Source organism: Pieris rapae, chromosome 22 (assembly GCF_905147795.1).
Source record: "Pieris rapae chromosome 22, ilPieRapa1.1, whole genome shotgun sequence".
Lineage (NCBI taxonomy): Eukaryota > Metazoa > Arthropoda > Insecta > Lepidoptera > Pieridae > Pieris > Pieris rapae.
In genome coordinates, this window is record NC_059530.1 from 6,405,815 (window position 1) to 6,421,200 (window position 15,386).

At 33.6% G+C, this 15,386-nt stretch overlaps 1 protein-coding gene across 1 annotated transcript in view; it reads right to left on the bottom strand.

Annotated features, from left to right (window-relative positions):
• The window catches only part of LOC111001984 (serine/threonine-protein phosphatase rdgC), a 90,648-nt gene that overhangs the window by 17,242 nt on the left and 58,020 nt on the right, over positions 1 to 15,386 (bottom strand). The window contains exons 9-10 of the mRNA XM_045633237.1: positions 14,257 to 14,406; positions 7,276 to 7,356 (exon numbers count right to left, since the gene is read on the bottom strand). Coding sequence (XP_045489193.1) covers positions 7,276 to 7,356; positions 14,257 to 14,406 — 231 coding nt within the window. The remainder of the gene's footprint in view (positions 1 to 7,275; positions 7,357 to 14,256; positions 14,407 to 15,386) is intronic.

Consider the following 15,386-nt stretch of genomic DNA (forward strand, 5'->3'; position numbering starts at 1 on the left):
CAGCCAAGTCTTATTTTTCCACAATTTATGATTTGATATTTATGATTTTGAATATAGAATGTTATCAGTTACACAGATCACGTATTCATTAATATACTCTGTGGCTTACCATTACGAATACATGTCAAAGTCACGTGTGATAACGACGTGAGCTTATACTGACCTGTTTTCGCGTGGAAAATAAGTTTTCCAACACATTGTACAAATGTCAAGTGCCGTAACCTGTGAATGTACCAGACAGTTTTATGTTTTATATTATTACTACCCCCGTGAAGTTCGTTTCTCTTTAATGCCTAGCCTACTTTTTTAGTACACATTTTGCTATTCTACCCCAGAGAGTGTTCGGTTTTCCGGAATGAAATCTTTTTAGGTTGTTCTGTGGTTTTTTCTATATCAACCACACACACACATATATATATATATATATATATAATTAATAATAAAAAAAAACATAAGTTGCTTAGGTAAAAGAGTGAAGGAGGCCCGATTTAACTGTAACATAAATATCTAAGACGGACACAGAAACATCTATCTTATACCTCGATATAGCTTTAGTTTAAAATTCCCTAGAACATCACGCTAAAAGGTCAGCTGCGCCTATTTATATGCTTTTAAATTTAAAAACTATTATTTGCACGCACTGAAATAAACAACACCGAATAAAACATCGTTAATGGCTACAAACACGAAGTGGTTATTTCTCCAATATTTTACAGCATTCCCGAGACACCACATCTGTCACATACAATTTTATTTTCAAACTAATAAAACAAGACGACTGCTTTATCTCTTTTTGCAAATTAACAATGGCACACGAGAACGAAGGACAAACGTATCCCCACGTTTCCTTTTTATCACGCTAATACTTATTCTGAGTTATAATAAAAAGAAGAATCTCGAATATTATTAGGTAGGTTCTGCTAGTAAAATCAGGCTGAAATTACTTAGGATTCTGAGGGTAAACACAAAGTAAAACTTGGCTTCTTCACTTACTATATTCATATAGTGAAGCGCCAAAACCAGCCAAATTAATAAACTATTTTAAAAAAATCAGTGGCGCTACAACCTTTTTAGGTCTGGGCCCTGAGGCCCAGGTACAGGTCTGAACCTGTACCTGAATCATGATCATCTAATAGGTAAGTAGGTGATCAGCCTCCTGTGCCTGAAACACGTCGTCTATTTTGAGTCTTAGACAAGCCGGTTTCCTAACGATGATTTCCTTCACCGTTCGAGCGACGATAAATGTGCACATAGAAAGTCTATTGCACGATTGGGGATCGAACCAAAACCTCAGGGATGAGAGTCGCACACTGAACACCAACACTGCTATTTGAGCAGAGTGAGCCATATTTTTTTTTATAGAACAGGGGGCAAACGGGCAGGAGGCTCACCTGTAAGTGATACCGCCGCGCATGGACACTCTCAATGCCAGAGGGCCTAAATTAATATTAAAATTGCAAAAGTATTTTAATATTAATATAGGCCGTGAGTAAAGACGTTTTATGAGAGAGATTGTACATACTAAAGTACCAAGACTACTAGGTCCCTAGAGGTTATTCGCTCGGTTGGCAAGTAATAACATGACACACTCTGTGAACAGCTAACTCAATTGAATGGAATAAGGAGACAGGGAAATTGGTAATGACAAATTGGATATGGTTTTTGTGTAATTGTGTTGTCGAGTCTTGTGCGAAGTCATTAAGACACTTATAGGCTGTAATATTTATTTATGGATTGTATATCTCTCGTTGTAAAGTAATTAAATCAGAGTGTTTATTGAATCTCTAGACGGTTAATTAAAGATCGATATTCAATTAAGTCGCTAATATTCCGTCAGACAAGTGACTGAACGAAACGTTTAAAAAGTTCCTAAACGTTCCTAGGCAACAAGACTTTTTTTTATTTGGGGAAATCCATTGCGCATACATAGAAAAACAGTTTGATTGCTACCTAATTCGAACACTCAACGTCTCACTTGACCGATCCTACTAGACAAACAATGCTGACAAACATATGTATTTATTAACAGACCCGAAAGAAATTAATAAATAATAAAATAAAATAACAAAAGCCTTTTAATTCTTACAGCAGAACAAGTTACATTAATTAAGTTTACTTACATACTAGTGTTATTTTTGTTAGTAATTAAATTTGTATCCTAAATATAGTTTTTCCTATTTTTAAACTATTATTCTTCTCTAAGAACTTCTCAATAGGTGAAGGCCTCCTCCAAAGATAGCCAGTCCTCTCTCAAATGGGCTACTTGGATCCATTTGGGACCAGCTGTTTTTTTTTATTTCGTCTTCCCAGCAAGAAATTAGTATATTAATATTACAACACTATAGACACTGCCAAATAGAACAATTGTCTGTACACTTAACGGACAATCAATCCAAACTTGAGATTGAGTCAAACTGGTTGAACTAACTTCATATCTATCTATCTTAATGCATAGTATGTGTCTTTGGAAACTAAGTTTTAATATATAGTATGTACGTTATAGCTCGAATTACTCGTTTAATAATGGGTTCGATTTCTTGATTACTTTGTAACAGGTGCATGTCTTTAAATATTAAACTACTAAGAGTCATTCCCGTCGAAGGCTTCAATTAATACTTAATAAAAGTTCAAAGAAACGCGTATATATGATTAATATAGAGTATTTCTAATACTACACAGTAACTAACTGACATACAGATAAGATTTAGTAATATCCCATATAATGTTTTTGACATAGGGACAATTTGGAAGACGGTTGAAGCCGGAAGTTAAAAGCATTGTTGGTCTCAAACTTTGCAGTCGGGATTGTATTGTTTTTGGCAGGCATATGAAATATAACAACGTTGATTCTGCTATATATATATAGGACTCTAGGGTCCTGCAAAGGAGCGTACCAATACTTGAAAGCCGGCAACGCATTTGCTAGCCTTCTGGAAATGCGAGTGTCATGGGCGGCGGTTTCACTAAACCCGTGAGCCTCTTGCCTGTTTGCCTCATATAACATAAAAAAACATTAAAACTTGACAAAATCAACTATTTTCTAATCTAGTTATGTAGGTTTATATTTCTTTTGTTTTAATAAATCAATTTTGATTTGGCTCACACACTGACTGTATTTCAATCATTTAATTTTTTAGAAAAAATAATATAAATCTATAGTTGCAATATTTGTAAATATCTATGTGAGCATCGTCTATCTACATAATATTATATATCTTATTTTAGCATAGTATCTTTTTTTGCTCCCCCGTAAGTAACCATCTCCTCTCGCCCATGGCCATCCTCGGCTTCAGTACGACCAAATGCCAAACCCTTCTAGTATTTCCTAAGGTCCTTAGTTTTATGAAAGAAATTTACAGCTTTGCTAGGTTACCATTGGGGGAAATGTTTAAAGTTCATTATTTGGGTGTTGGATAACAACATTAATTAAATTATAACCTTTCCCTTTCTTTCATACGTTTAAACATTTAATAAGTAATTATAATCATATTAAACGCGCTCTTTGGCAAAGTTAAAATAAAATTTAATTATAATTTTCAAAGCACATATGTGTGTTAAAATCTCTCTAATAATAAAATATGCACTTGAATTGTACTCCTTGTACAAATTTATTTAATACGAACATGAAATAGAGTAATACAACTTAGTTTACGACAGAAGCGGTCTGGGTGAGAAATTACTTTCTCGGGGAAAATGTTCAAGAGCACTTATTAAAGGTTCACTGTAAAAGATGCTTTTAACAATCTCGATCAAATTAAAAATATAAAAATAAATTGTGATGGACTTACGAAAAGTTGCAGATAAATAATCTCGAGAATAGACTGTAGGTATTATGCTCTATTCATAAAAAAATGCTGAAATAAGATACGGAAGTAAATATTTTCCTAGAGAAGAAGCTAACGATCAAAAAAGTTTAAAATGCGCTATTAAACAAAGTTAAAATAAAATTTGATTTAAAAGTTTAAACCTTTTTGTAGGTAAATATTATGTACTCTATATCTGGCTATATTTTTAGTGTTATTGTTTGTTATTATATAATTTTTGCTGACTGTACGAAACAAATATTTTTAAAAGGTATTTTTATTAAGTAATTATTATTAATTAGTTTACTGCCTACAACAAACAAAGTCTCATACGAGCTAACCATGCGCGTAACATATCGTCAGCAGCAGAGATCCTCTTGTAGCTACTGATGGAGAAATGGATATATACAACTAGCTGATGTGGTCTCTGGCAGAATGACCAGCGCTGTGGAACACTCTGCTCCTCAGCATAATGCTGAGCCAGGGCCATTTACAGCCACAGCACACACGCAATATATGCTTGAGACGAACCGATGGGGAAAAGGAAACAATTAATATACTTCTCTTTATATCTTTTATTTAATTTTTTCTCTTTGATTACTGCTGTGTTGTGTATTTATGTGTGTGTGTTTTGTTTGTAATAAATAATATGTCTATGTCTATGTCTATTCTCATAATATCCACGCCCTATTCGACTTTAGTAAAAAATAGTATGGATTGAGACAGTATCTCTCCTGTATACATCAAAAACTTTGGGACCTCACAAAATATTAAATTCAGACTTTAGCACCAGAGTATGCGATTATTGTGACAGTCTTTTGCATTATACTTTAAGTTGAATGGGAATAAATTAATAAATTATCATTGAGCAAACTTAGATATTTATAATTAAGTCGTAGTAATATATTTTAGGAAAAATTATTGTATTGCCTTGTTTAACAACTTGTTTTCAATCGTTAAAATTTTCTCGTTTTAAATTACGTATAACAATGATTATTTTTTTATGAAATGATGAATGTTTAATCGGAATTTTTCAAGCCAATACTCAAATCAAAATATATATAGGTAGTCACAAACACGTAAATCAACTTAACCTAAATTCAAAGAAATATTGTAGTCGAAAAATCTTTGACACAAAATTGCGAATTTGAGAGACCTTGTTCCACGACTTTTAATTATTTATTCGCGTTTCAGCGGTAATATTCTCTCGCGCGTAAATTGATTATTTCAAGTGAAAATTAAACCCTTTTAGTAAAGTCTACATAGCTCCGTCCTTGTTTGTATGTCTAAACTTCTAATAAATGTGCATCGATAAGTTATAATAAAATGTTTGATACGGTTTGAAGGGTCATAAAAAATTATACTCTTTTTTGTCGTGAAAAATGATATTTAAGAACTACGCAAAAATTAACAATTGCTTATATCAAATGTTTTCTCCCCCCATTTCCCCATTTATTTCCCCATTTTCCCCCCATTTTTTCTGGATTTTTCCAGTGAGCACACAGAATCAGTTATCATATACAACAAAAACAGTAGCTATAATGTATATATTGATAATTCTGTTATAAGGCTATAAATAAATAAATATATCAAATGTATGATTTATTGATTAATTTTACACAAGAGACGATGTGTTATCCAGCCATGCCGCAATACCTAGTTTGTCGACGGAAAGCTGGCTAACGAAGTTGGTTTTGCAACTGGGTTGTAACTTCATTTGAACAGGCTAAATCTCGAATATTTTGAAAGCTTCTGTGTGAACACAAAGAGCTTAATTATTGCTCAAAACTGTCCTGATTTTTTAGAAGTCCTAGGATATTTGGTGTCAGTTTCAGACAATGGTTGTGGATGGTGCTTTCCTCCACCATCACCAGGTGGGAGTGGGTGATTTCATTCAGGGCTCTTTTACCCCATCGGTTGTAGGTTCTTCGAGCTATGTGCCCTGGCCATTGTCTGGGCATTTGTTACGCGACGTGAAAGTTATGTACCAGGCTTGAAGCTATTAAAAAAGGATAATATCGGCTATATAATATCACCGATTTCTATTCTTAGACTCTTATGACAATTATCTGGTGTAATCTAAAGTAATTTAAAACTATGACAAAAACACAATAACAAACATTGACGAAAAGCAAAAATTTTTCATTTCCTGCAATATTTGATTCACTGGACAAACGAGATTATCATTCTTCAGCGAAGATATATGTCGAAATGACTTGCATAAACGGACGTCTTAGAAGTAAGATTCATGGACGTTTTCATACAAGTTTATAACTTCATTAGAGTAGTAACCGTGTCATTCTAGTGTTTAGTTTCGCGTTCTTTAGCGTGTCATGCCGTACCATCCTGTTAAGCACGCGATGTTATAGCCTTTTCAAAATTTTAAATTCAGGGCAAGATTATGACATTCTAGTAATGTTAAACACATTTTAATGTGTTGTTTAGTTTTATTTGATTATGCACAATTAGAGTTTGAAATTGAAAGTCCATCGGCGTCTAGCCGGGTCGAACCTAGGACCCCAGGGATGGTCACGTTAAAACCACTACGCCAACATTGCTCTTAGTTTGCATAATAAACAATCAGGGTCTTAAATTAATAATAGGCAATGGGCCTGTTGGCAATTTGTTGCAAAGGAGAGATTGTTCCAAGTATATTTATGAATATTGGGAGCAATTTCATAATGCTTATATTAGTTTATGTAAACGTACAAGAAGTATGTAATTTTAATTTTGAAGTACTGTATTGTTAACATCAAATATCGTTTGAAAATTCGGTTGAATCGCGCAGCCAAGACGTATAACTTGTTTAAACTCTCACACCATCACACAACGCCGAATTAGGCATAACTGAGTTAAATGTATTGTATAATACTTATTGATTTTTCCTTTTGTAAATGTTGGAAGCTTTTTGTAAATATTATGTGTTTCATCTTTGGCTATATCTGTATCATCGTTTCTTTTGTGATATATATTATTTTAGGTGTTGCATTACGAAATAAATAAATAAAATCAAAGGTCACATCACATCCACATGGATTAACTTTGAAAACTGCAAAAGTTTTATACAGTTTTGTAAAGTTTAAAAATATATTCACAATGGCGTGTTTGAAACATGAATCAGACGTAACTTTTCTGTAAGACGGTACATTTGAACTAAGCATAGATAGATATTTAGATAAATAGTAGCCTATACAAAATCTAAATATAGGTATGGTATGGTATGGTATAGATATATATATTATATACTTTTTTTGGTCGCAGCCTCAGATATCTATCTATTTCAGGAGGATTTATCAATCACGCTGGTTTCCTTTATCATTCCTGCGAATGTTTAATGTGCACATAAAATGAAAGTCCATTGGTGCACAGTTGGGGATCGAACCTACGATGCCAGCCACTAGGCCAACACTGCTCCGTAATTAAAAAAATAAGCCTAGTTTTATTACAGGAATAATAATTGTGTCAAACATACCTGTTTCCACTCCACCTTATCAATGGTTTCGGCACCTGGAGCCCCGCCCTCAGCCACTGGTGGTCGCAGCAATGACGCGTACTGAAACCAATAAATAAAAAACTTACCGCTTAGGCTTAAACAGGTGAATTGTATTCACATTTCATTTTTGTGTTATTAAAGTCTAATAGTTTTTTTATATTTTAGGTGGCCTTATAACATATGACAAGAGTAGGTTGAAATGGATAATATTTTCACGTAATGGCAAATACGCGATAGAAATAGGAAAGAGGACGACAGAGAAAGATATGGGCAGACGATATACAGGAGGAACAGCTTGGACAAGAAGATCATAATGGAAAAACATCAGAAAATAAAGGAAGTAGCTGGAAGCATGTATCGTAGGATTATATTCCACGTGATTACTAAAAACGGATTTTATGATGTATTAGGTTATATTTAGTTATGTAAGTTAAATAAATGTTAATATATTATACTGGGTATCAACAATAATAAATAATATATAATATATCTTAATATATATATTGAACTCCTCCTGACGGACTGGACCGATTTAGATGAAATTTTTTGTGTATGTTCAAGGGGATCTGGGGATGGTTTAGATTCACAATTTTGTCAGCTGGACAATGTTTTTTTAATTAATTTTTAATTTATTAGTAGTTGTTGATTTTGGAATGTTTTACATTGGATCCGACAGACGGCGCTACCATCGCAGTGTCAAATTTTAAATAATATTCGAATTTTAATTTTAGTCTGTCCCGAAATTTAAAAAAAGTTTTGTTATCATTGTGTTATATCGTGTGTGACCATGTGCTGGATCGTTAGATATTGTCATAACATTTGAATAATAATTTTCATCAAAATGGCTTATAAAAAATTGAAATTTTGAAATTAAAGACGTGTAGACAGGACAACGTCTGTCGGATCCGCTAGTATATATATATATATATATATATACATATATATATATATATATAATAGCATCGCAGTGTTTGCCGTCGCAATCAATCTCTTTCTTTTCTTCGACAAAAACGCTGCACGTCTTTATGACGTTTCATCCGTAATAAATTACCTCATGCGCCTAAAGAAGTTTCAAAAATAATTAGCTTATTATATAGTATACGAGTTGATACTGAAAATATTTTCGTCGAAAAAAACTATGTAGAAGTCTAATGTTTGGCACGAATCTAATTGGAACTCTGTGCCTGCTTATCCAGGACACCGGCAACGATTATCTTATTGATAAAAGGGACTAGTGCAGGACAGGCTACTTTGATTAATTTGCGATGTGAATTTAAAATAAGTTTTGTTTGCCATAGTCATTTTCTATGATGATTATCTATTTTTAAAGAGTACCGAGAGTTTTTTACGCCGGCTGTTTCTCTTGTCCTCTCTGTTTTTGGCGGTGAGTAGGGTTGTCAACCGATCAAAATTTAATGACGAGGAATAATATTCCATAATAAACATATTTTTTTATTTTTTAAAGTCTGGCCCTAATGGTGACATACTACACGCGACCAATGAGCTGTTGAATTGGTCTATTGAACTTTGAACTTTCGTGTACTGTAATGGCGTCATTGTTCTTATTAAAATACATGTAAATAACCTACCTGCCACCTACATATGATACCCTTATTAATATTGACATTTTCACTAACATAGTCCTTTGATAATAAATAAATAATTGTTTTGATTTGTTGTCGCTTGTTTTCTGTAAATCTGTTGTCTAAACTGTCTGTCTTTCCCGTAATAGCCCAGAACCCCACGAATTCACTATCCGCCTATGGTACTTCTTAATCAAAGTATCACTCCCACAACACAAGTCCCACACAAAGGCCGTTTAGCGTGCAACTCTCATCCATAAAGTGGATTCGATACCCGGCTGTGCACGAATGGACTTGTATCTGTGCACATTTCACATTCACTCTGATTGCTTATATAAATAGGCAAGTCTATTAGATTGACAACTGATCATGAAGCAGAAATCTGAGGTCTAGACCTAAAAAGGTTTTAGCGGTTTTTTTTATGTTATGTTCGGCGTGCACAGATAATAAGCATTATCTGTGCACGCCGTCTGCACCTATTGTCGAAAACACATTCGCTCTTATTTGTATAACTTTAAAGCAACGTTCGTGTGCGTTTAAATAATAAATAAATAAGGCTTAATTATAATTCATATTTAACAGAGCATTATAAGTGCTATACCATAGGCAGCAGAGGCTATCACGATCTTATTTGTATTGATGAAACACGCAAGCAGTAAATGGAGAAAATTGGTTGTCCATTTGAGTGACAATAAAACGCGATCCGAATTATTTAGTGAACTTCAATTTGGGAATATTTTATTTCGTTGAGTAATAAAATATTTATTGCACTGGCATATGCTAAACTCAATAATAATACGAAATGTTTAATAATAATATTTGAGTGATTAAGATATAGCTGCGCACAATCTTCTTAGATCTGGGCTTCAGATTTATCTATATCTTACGTGATCATTTGTCAATCTAATAGGCAAGTAGGTGAACGTATTCCTGTGCCTGACACACCGCGTTTTTTTTGCTTCTTAGGCAAGCCAGTTTCCTTACGATGGTTTGCTACATCGTTCGAGCGAATGTTAAATGCGCTCATAGTCAAGCCCGTTGGTGCATAGCTGGGGATCGAACCTACGACATCTGGGATGAGAGTCACTCACTGAAGCCATTATGCCAAGGCTCTGACTTTGAAAGGACTCTGTATATTTTAGTGTTTTAATTTAATACGATACACATAGAAGGCGTTTGTTAAGGTGTGTGTGGGTACAGTATGGGGGTGTGTAAATATATGTGCCTTTTGATCCTTTCGATTTGCTTAGCTCCTTCCTAGGCATTTGGAGATAATTTGTAATACGTCATTCGAATACTCCTTATTATATAAGATAATAGATTGACGATGTTTTTTTTTATGGAACAGAAGGCAAAAGGTCAGGATCAAGAAGGTCATCTGATGTTAAGTGTTAAGTGGAAGAAGCTGGTACTGGGGAGCTCCCGCCCAGAGGTGAGGACTGTAGTCCATGTGGAACTGAATTCGGTATTTATAGAGTTGCAGTAGGCCTAGAGTGAAGTACCGTCTCGCCTTGCTAAACACACCAGAGGTGAACTTAGTCTTTCCTTCCAAACCGCGAAAGAAGACTAGTATTCGAAGAAAAGATTAGCAAAACTAGTAGTAGTTAACGTAAAACTGAAGTATATTATTTCAAGCATAGTTCGTAGTAGAATAATTTCAAACAACTCAGTATGACGAGTTTTACAATCTGGTACTCTTAAGTTTATTTATTAAAAAAACCTTAATGTGTAAAGGTTACTACACAGTTAATGACTACCTAGAAGATAAAAACGCTTGGCAATAGGTCTAATTATATTGTTATAATTTGCTTTGTTCTCTTGGAAGTGTTGTGAATGTAATGTAATGTAATGGTGAATGTGGTAAATCACAGAACAGATTTTATATTATTTTTACGTATGTAACTTAAATGACGTTGTGGTTTATGACATTTACTTTTGAATTATTGTATGTAAAGGGAGGATAAAACTTGCTGAGTTTCTTGCCCGTTCTTCTCAGAACAAGACCTCCTGGTAGTCTTGCGAACGGATGGCGTAGTTTTGTTCTTTCGCGAATTTTGTAAACGTTTTTGACATTCATAAGCATGCCTTAAGCCGCATCTAAACTGAATAAATAAATTTTGATTTGATTTGATAATGTTTTAAACAATTCAAGGCTAATGATTATTCCACAAACCATGTAGAAACATAAAGTTTGCTCTCATGATCATATTGTTATTGGTAAAATATAAAATCGTTTAAAAGTTAATTACCCGCTACAAAATAATTGTTTTACCAGCAATCAAACCCAGGGCACGTTGAATTAGCACGTATTTAATTAAATTATATAATCCTATAATAAAATTCATCACTTTCCGTAAAACTTTCTACTACTCTATAACTTGATAATCTAATAATAAAATCTCGGTGCTTAAGCGGAAATACTCGCGCAGAAAATGAAAAGTTTTAATCACTTTTATTGAAAACTATTAAATATTCAATGGCACGTATTTTAGTTATATTTTAACTATTCGAGAGTGTCTTCGTTATATATTTACTGATAATGTCATTGTCAAAGTAAAAGTATATTGTTACGAAGACGGGTCAACTGCAGTGTTTTTAGATTTTTACATTAGTTAGAGAACTTTCAGCAGAATATGATTTATGACCGTTTCAGGAGAGGGTCCGCCCCATATTAGAAAATCGTAAATTACATAATGTTACCCTAGTTTTCAGGCGGCTGAAATATTTTGTTAGTCAGTTTCAGAACAAGTGTAGACGAGGGATACAATTTTTAGGGGACCCGTTTTCAGGCGTTTTCAGGCCTGGTTATTAATAAGAAATAAGTAATATTCTGAAACGAATTTTCTAAGTGTAGGACAAGGACGGTATGATACGCGAGAGGGAAGATTGGAACCTTCTCGAAGCTTGACCGATCACTCTAGAATAGTGTGCGGAAGAGATAGCGAGTCCGCACGTTCTAGAATTGTGCGATCGCTACTCAGTAGTGCTCCCGCCCAGAAAGTTCGAAAAGGTGTGTCGACTTTAATTTCGTGTGAATTTAGTCGATAGTAAATCCGGGGAAATAAAAACAAATAATATAACTGTTTCTACAGCTGTGATACTTTTTTACATTGAATAATGCATTCAACACATTTTGTCTTCGTCAGTCACTGTGATCACGCACGCTGTAGAGCACGCGAACCGTCGGGATAAAATTTAAAATTTGTTACTTAATTAAAAATTGTAATACAGTTATAATATATAGCTTCAATCTGTAAAAGTGTTTTCAATATATTCTTGATTAAATTTTTTTGTCAAATCCATAAACAACCAAAGACCTCTAATTGTACTAATGCAATTAAACACAAAAACTATGAAAATCGGTCCATGTTAAGTTTTTAATAACAAACACGCAAACAGAAGTGTATTATATAAAGATATATAACACGTGAATCAATAGTCATATTGTATAAAGTGAAGTTCGTCAGAACTCGTCTTAAAATATTTAGTTTATCTGATCCGCGATAACTTAGTTTTAAATTTTTCCTTTAAGTTACAATAGTTAGAAAGCTCCATCTCACAAGTTGGAATTTTTGCTTCAAAACTTCGAATTCCGAGTTTGCTTTGAAATTCAAGTTGCCTCGTGGATTGATCCTAAAAAACTAAACTAAATTTAAACATTTTCCCTGAGGTACCCAGAACCAACGTGTCTCGATAATACGATGTATAAAAAAAAATATATATATATAATTAATTTATTAAATAAAGAGGCATGAATCGGTAACAAAACATGCTCTATTATCCTCCTGCCCGTTTGCCCCCTGTTCTATAAAAAAAAATAACAAAGCACTTCTGGAAAAGCGTGGAAGGACTTATAAATTATATGCATATATATCTCTAATGTATGTACTATATCTCAATATAAAACTAAATTCTCACACCGCCAATTTCCTTATTTATAAACTCAGCTAAACAATAAATAATGTTTAAAGAACTTTATTTCTTTTCATTACAAAAAAATATTTACATGAGAAACTTAATATTAATATTTATATACAAGCGAGATACACGTCGCCATTAGCCGTCTCAAGTTTAGTCAACTATGTTGACTCTAACATGCATCTTTAATGCCTTTTTGAATTTGTCAAACGAACCAAAATTGCCAATTTTAGATGGTAATTGATTAAATAATTGCACACCCTCATACGTAATAGACTTCTTCAAATAATTTGTACGCGGCTTCGGCAACATAAGCAAACTCGCTCGACGAGTATTGCGTTTAGTTGTGTATTTGACTTTTTTAAATGATAAGCTACTATGGAGAGAGCTATTTTTTTTAATTACAAATATAGTTGTTTAATCGTCATAATTTCTTGGTTTCTTGGTAGATTTTATTAGTATGTGTTAAACAATAATTAATTTACAAAGAAGTTTCACTTCTGAAATGTTTACTTTGTACGCACCTTTTTGTTATTGTTATGTAGGTTAAGATTATGTTATACATTTGCGTGTTGGAAATGAATATCATTAACGCATAAAAATCAATAATATAACTGTTATTTTTACTTTAAACTATTAACTAGTAAATCAGAAAATTAAGTCAACATAATACTATTTCTCCAAACTCATTGTATAAGCTAAATTCATATAACGTCCATAAAAATATCCACTAAAGATTTATTTAGTAGCTCTCACGTCAGTACACCTATCTTACACTTATATACAAACTCCAACTCAAAATAACTTTATTCATATAACCAAGTACACTTATAAACGTCAACAAGGAAAATGTTAAATTACATTTTTATTTACTATGTCAAGGGCGTACAAATCAAAAAGAAACCGTCCACCACTCTTGTATACTCTTCATACAAATTGTTAGATCTGGAGAATATTCATCGCAAGGATTAGAATCATTTAAATCTGAAAATTTATAAATAGGCCTATTTCGTTTGCATTTTTCGAGAGTTTGGAATTTATTCAGTGATAATTATTTTATTTCGGTTGGGAGTTTGTTGAAAAACGATACAATTTACATACGAGTATAAACATTCACACTGACTCACTCATACACTCACTCACACATTTGCACCCACACACTTACTCATGCACTCAGGCGTGTTGATAACAGTTGAAAAATAAATAAAATAAGGTTAAATAATGTAACTATTTTAAGGAATTTAGAATTAAGTTTATGCAAGAGCTGGGAATCCTGACACAGGTATTTTTTACTTAAAAGTGTTTCCAAATCTTACACCTAGGAAAGAAAATGTACTTATTTATTAATTATAAACAGTGGTTTTTTGCTGGAGCCTAGTTGGTCGTACGTTTAGATTAGTTCTGTTTCGAGTATTATACTGGTCAAAGTCACCATTTATTTTAAAATCATACAAATTACCTTATCACGTTCTAGACTCTTCACCATATCCAAATCGGTGGTATCAGATATTCCTCCGTGAACAACGAATACACGATTGTTGATAATTGTTCCCAGAGGCAGCCAGCGGTACACGGTCTCAATTAGCTTGAGGAGACGCTCGGCGTTGTGCTGTAAACAAGCGAAATTGCATTACTGCATTGATTAAATACATTTGCAGCTAAAATGTTAGCTGCATTTGTTTGCTGATTTAGTTTATATGTTACCGGAAATGTATGAAAGCTAGGGATTGAATACAAATCCTAGGAAACTTACATAATTCTGAAGCTATTTAGGAAATTAGGAAGACCGTAAAAACCATCTGGTGCCATCTACATCCAGACTAGAATTACATCAATCAGGATTCAGGGTCATTGACCTCCTCAATAAAAATGTATAATATATTACTGGAAAATTTATAGAAAGAAACAAATAACTTGAAGTTTATATAACTGTTTAAGGATTTTTTCATAGTAGGCAAACGGCCGGGATGCTTATCTGGTGTTAAGTGATACCACCCCGCCCATGGACACTCACATAGAAGGCTCGCAAGAGCGTTGCGGGTCTTCCAAGAATTTTTACTCTTTTGAAGGACCCTAAGTCGATTATTCGGAAATACTTCAGTGGGCAGCTGGTTCCATATAGACGTGGAGCAAAAACTACCATACAAAACACTCAGTTGTGCAACGATTAAAGTGATACCCTCTGGCATTGAGAGTGTCCATGGGCGGTATCACTTAACATCAGGTGAACCTCCTGTCCGTTTGCCCCCTGTTCTATAAAAAAAAAACATTTGTGTCACTCACCACTATTTGTGTTCTAATTATGTGATCTCGTAACTCACGTTACTATTAACGATTCAATACACGTAGTACAATTTCAAACTTCCTAATAAGCTTTACGCTGAACAGAGCGTGAACTTAGAAACTGAACAATTAGCAGTTACACGTGAGGAAGAAATTCGATTTCTAATGTGTGAACTTTCCGTTCGGAAACCATTTGGTTTAAGCCGATATAATTTAAAGAGGGAACAAATGCAAAATTCAAAACATTAAGGGCCTGTTTCACACTGTTCGTATAAGTTCCAAATAAGCTATTTATTACTTATTGGT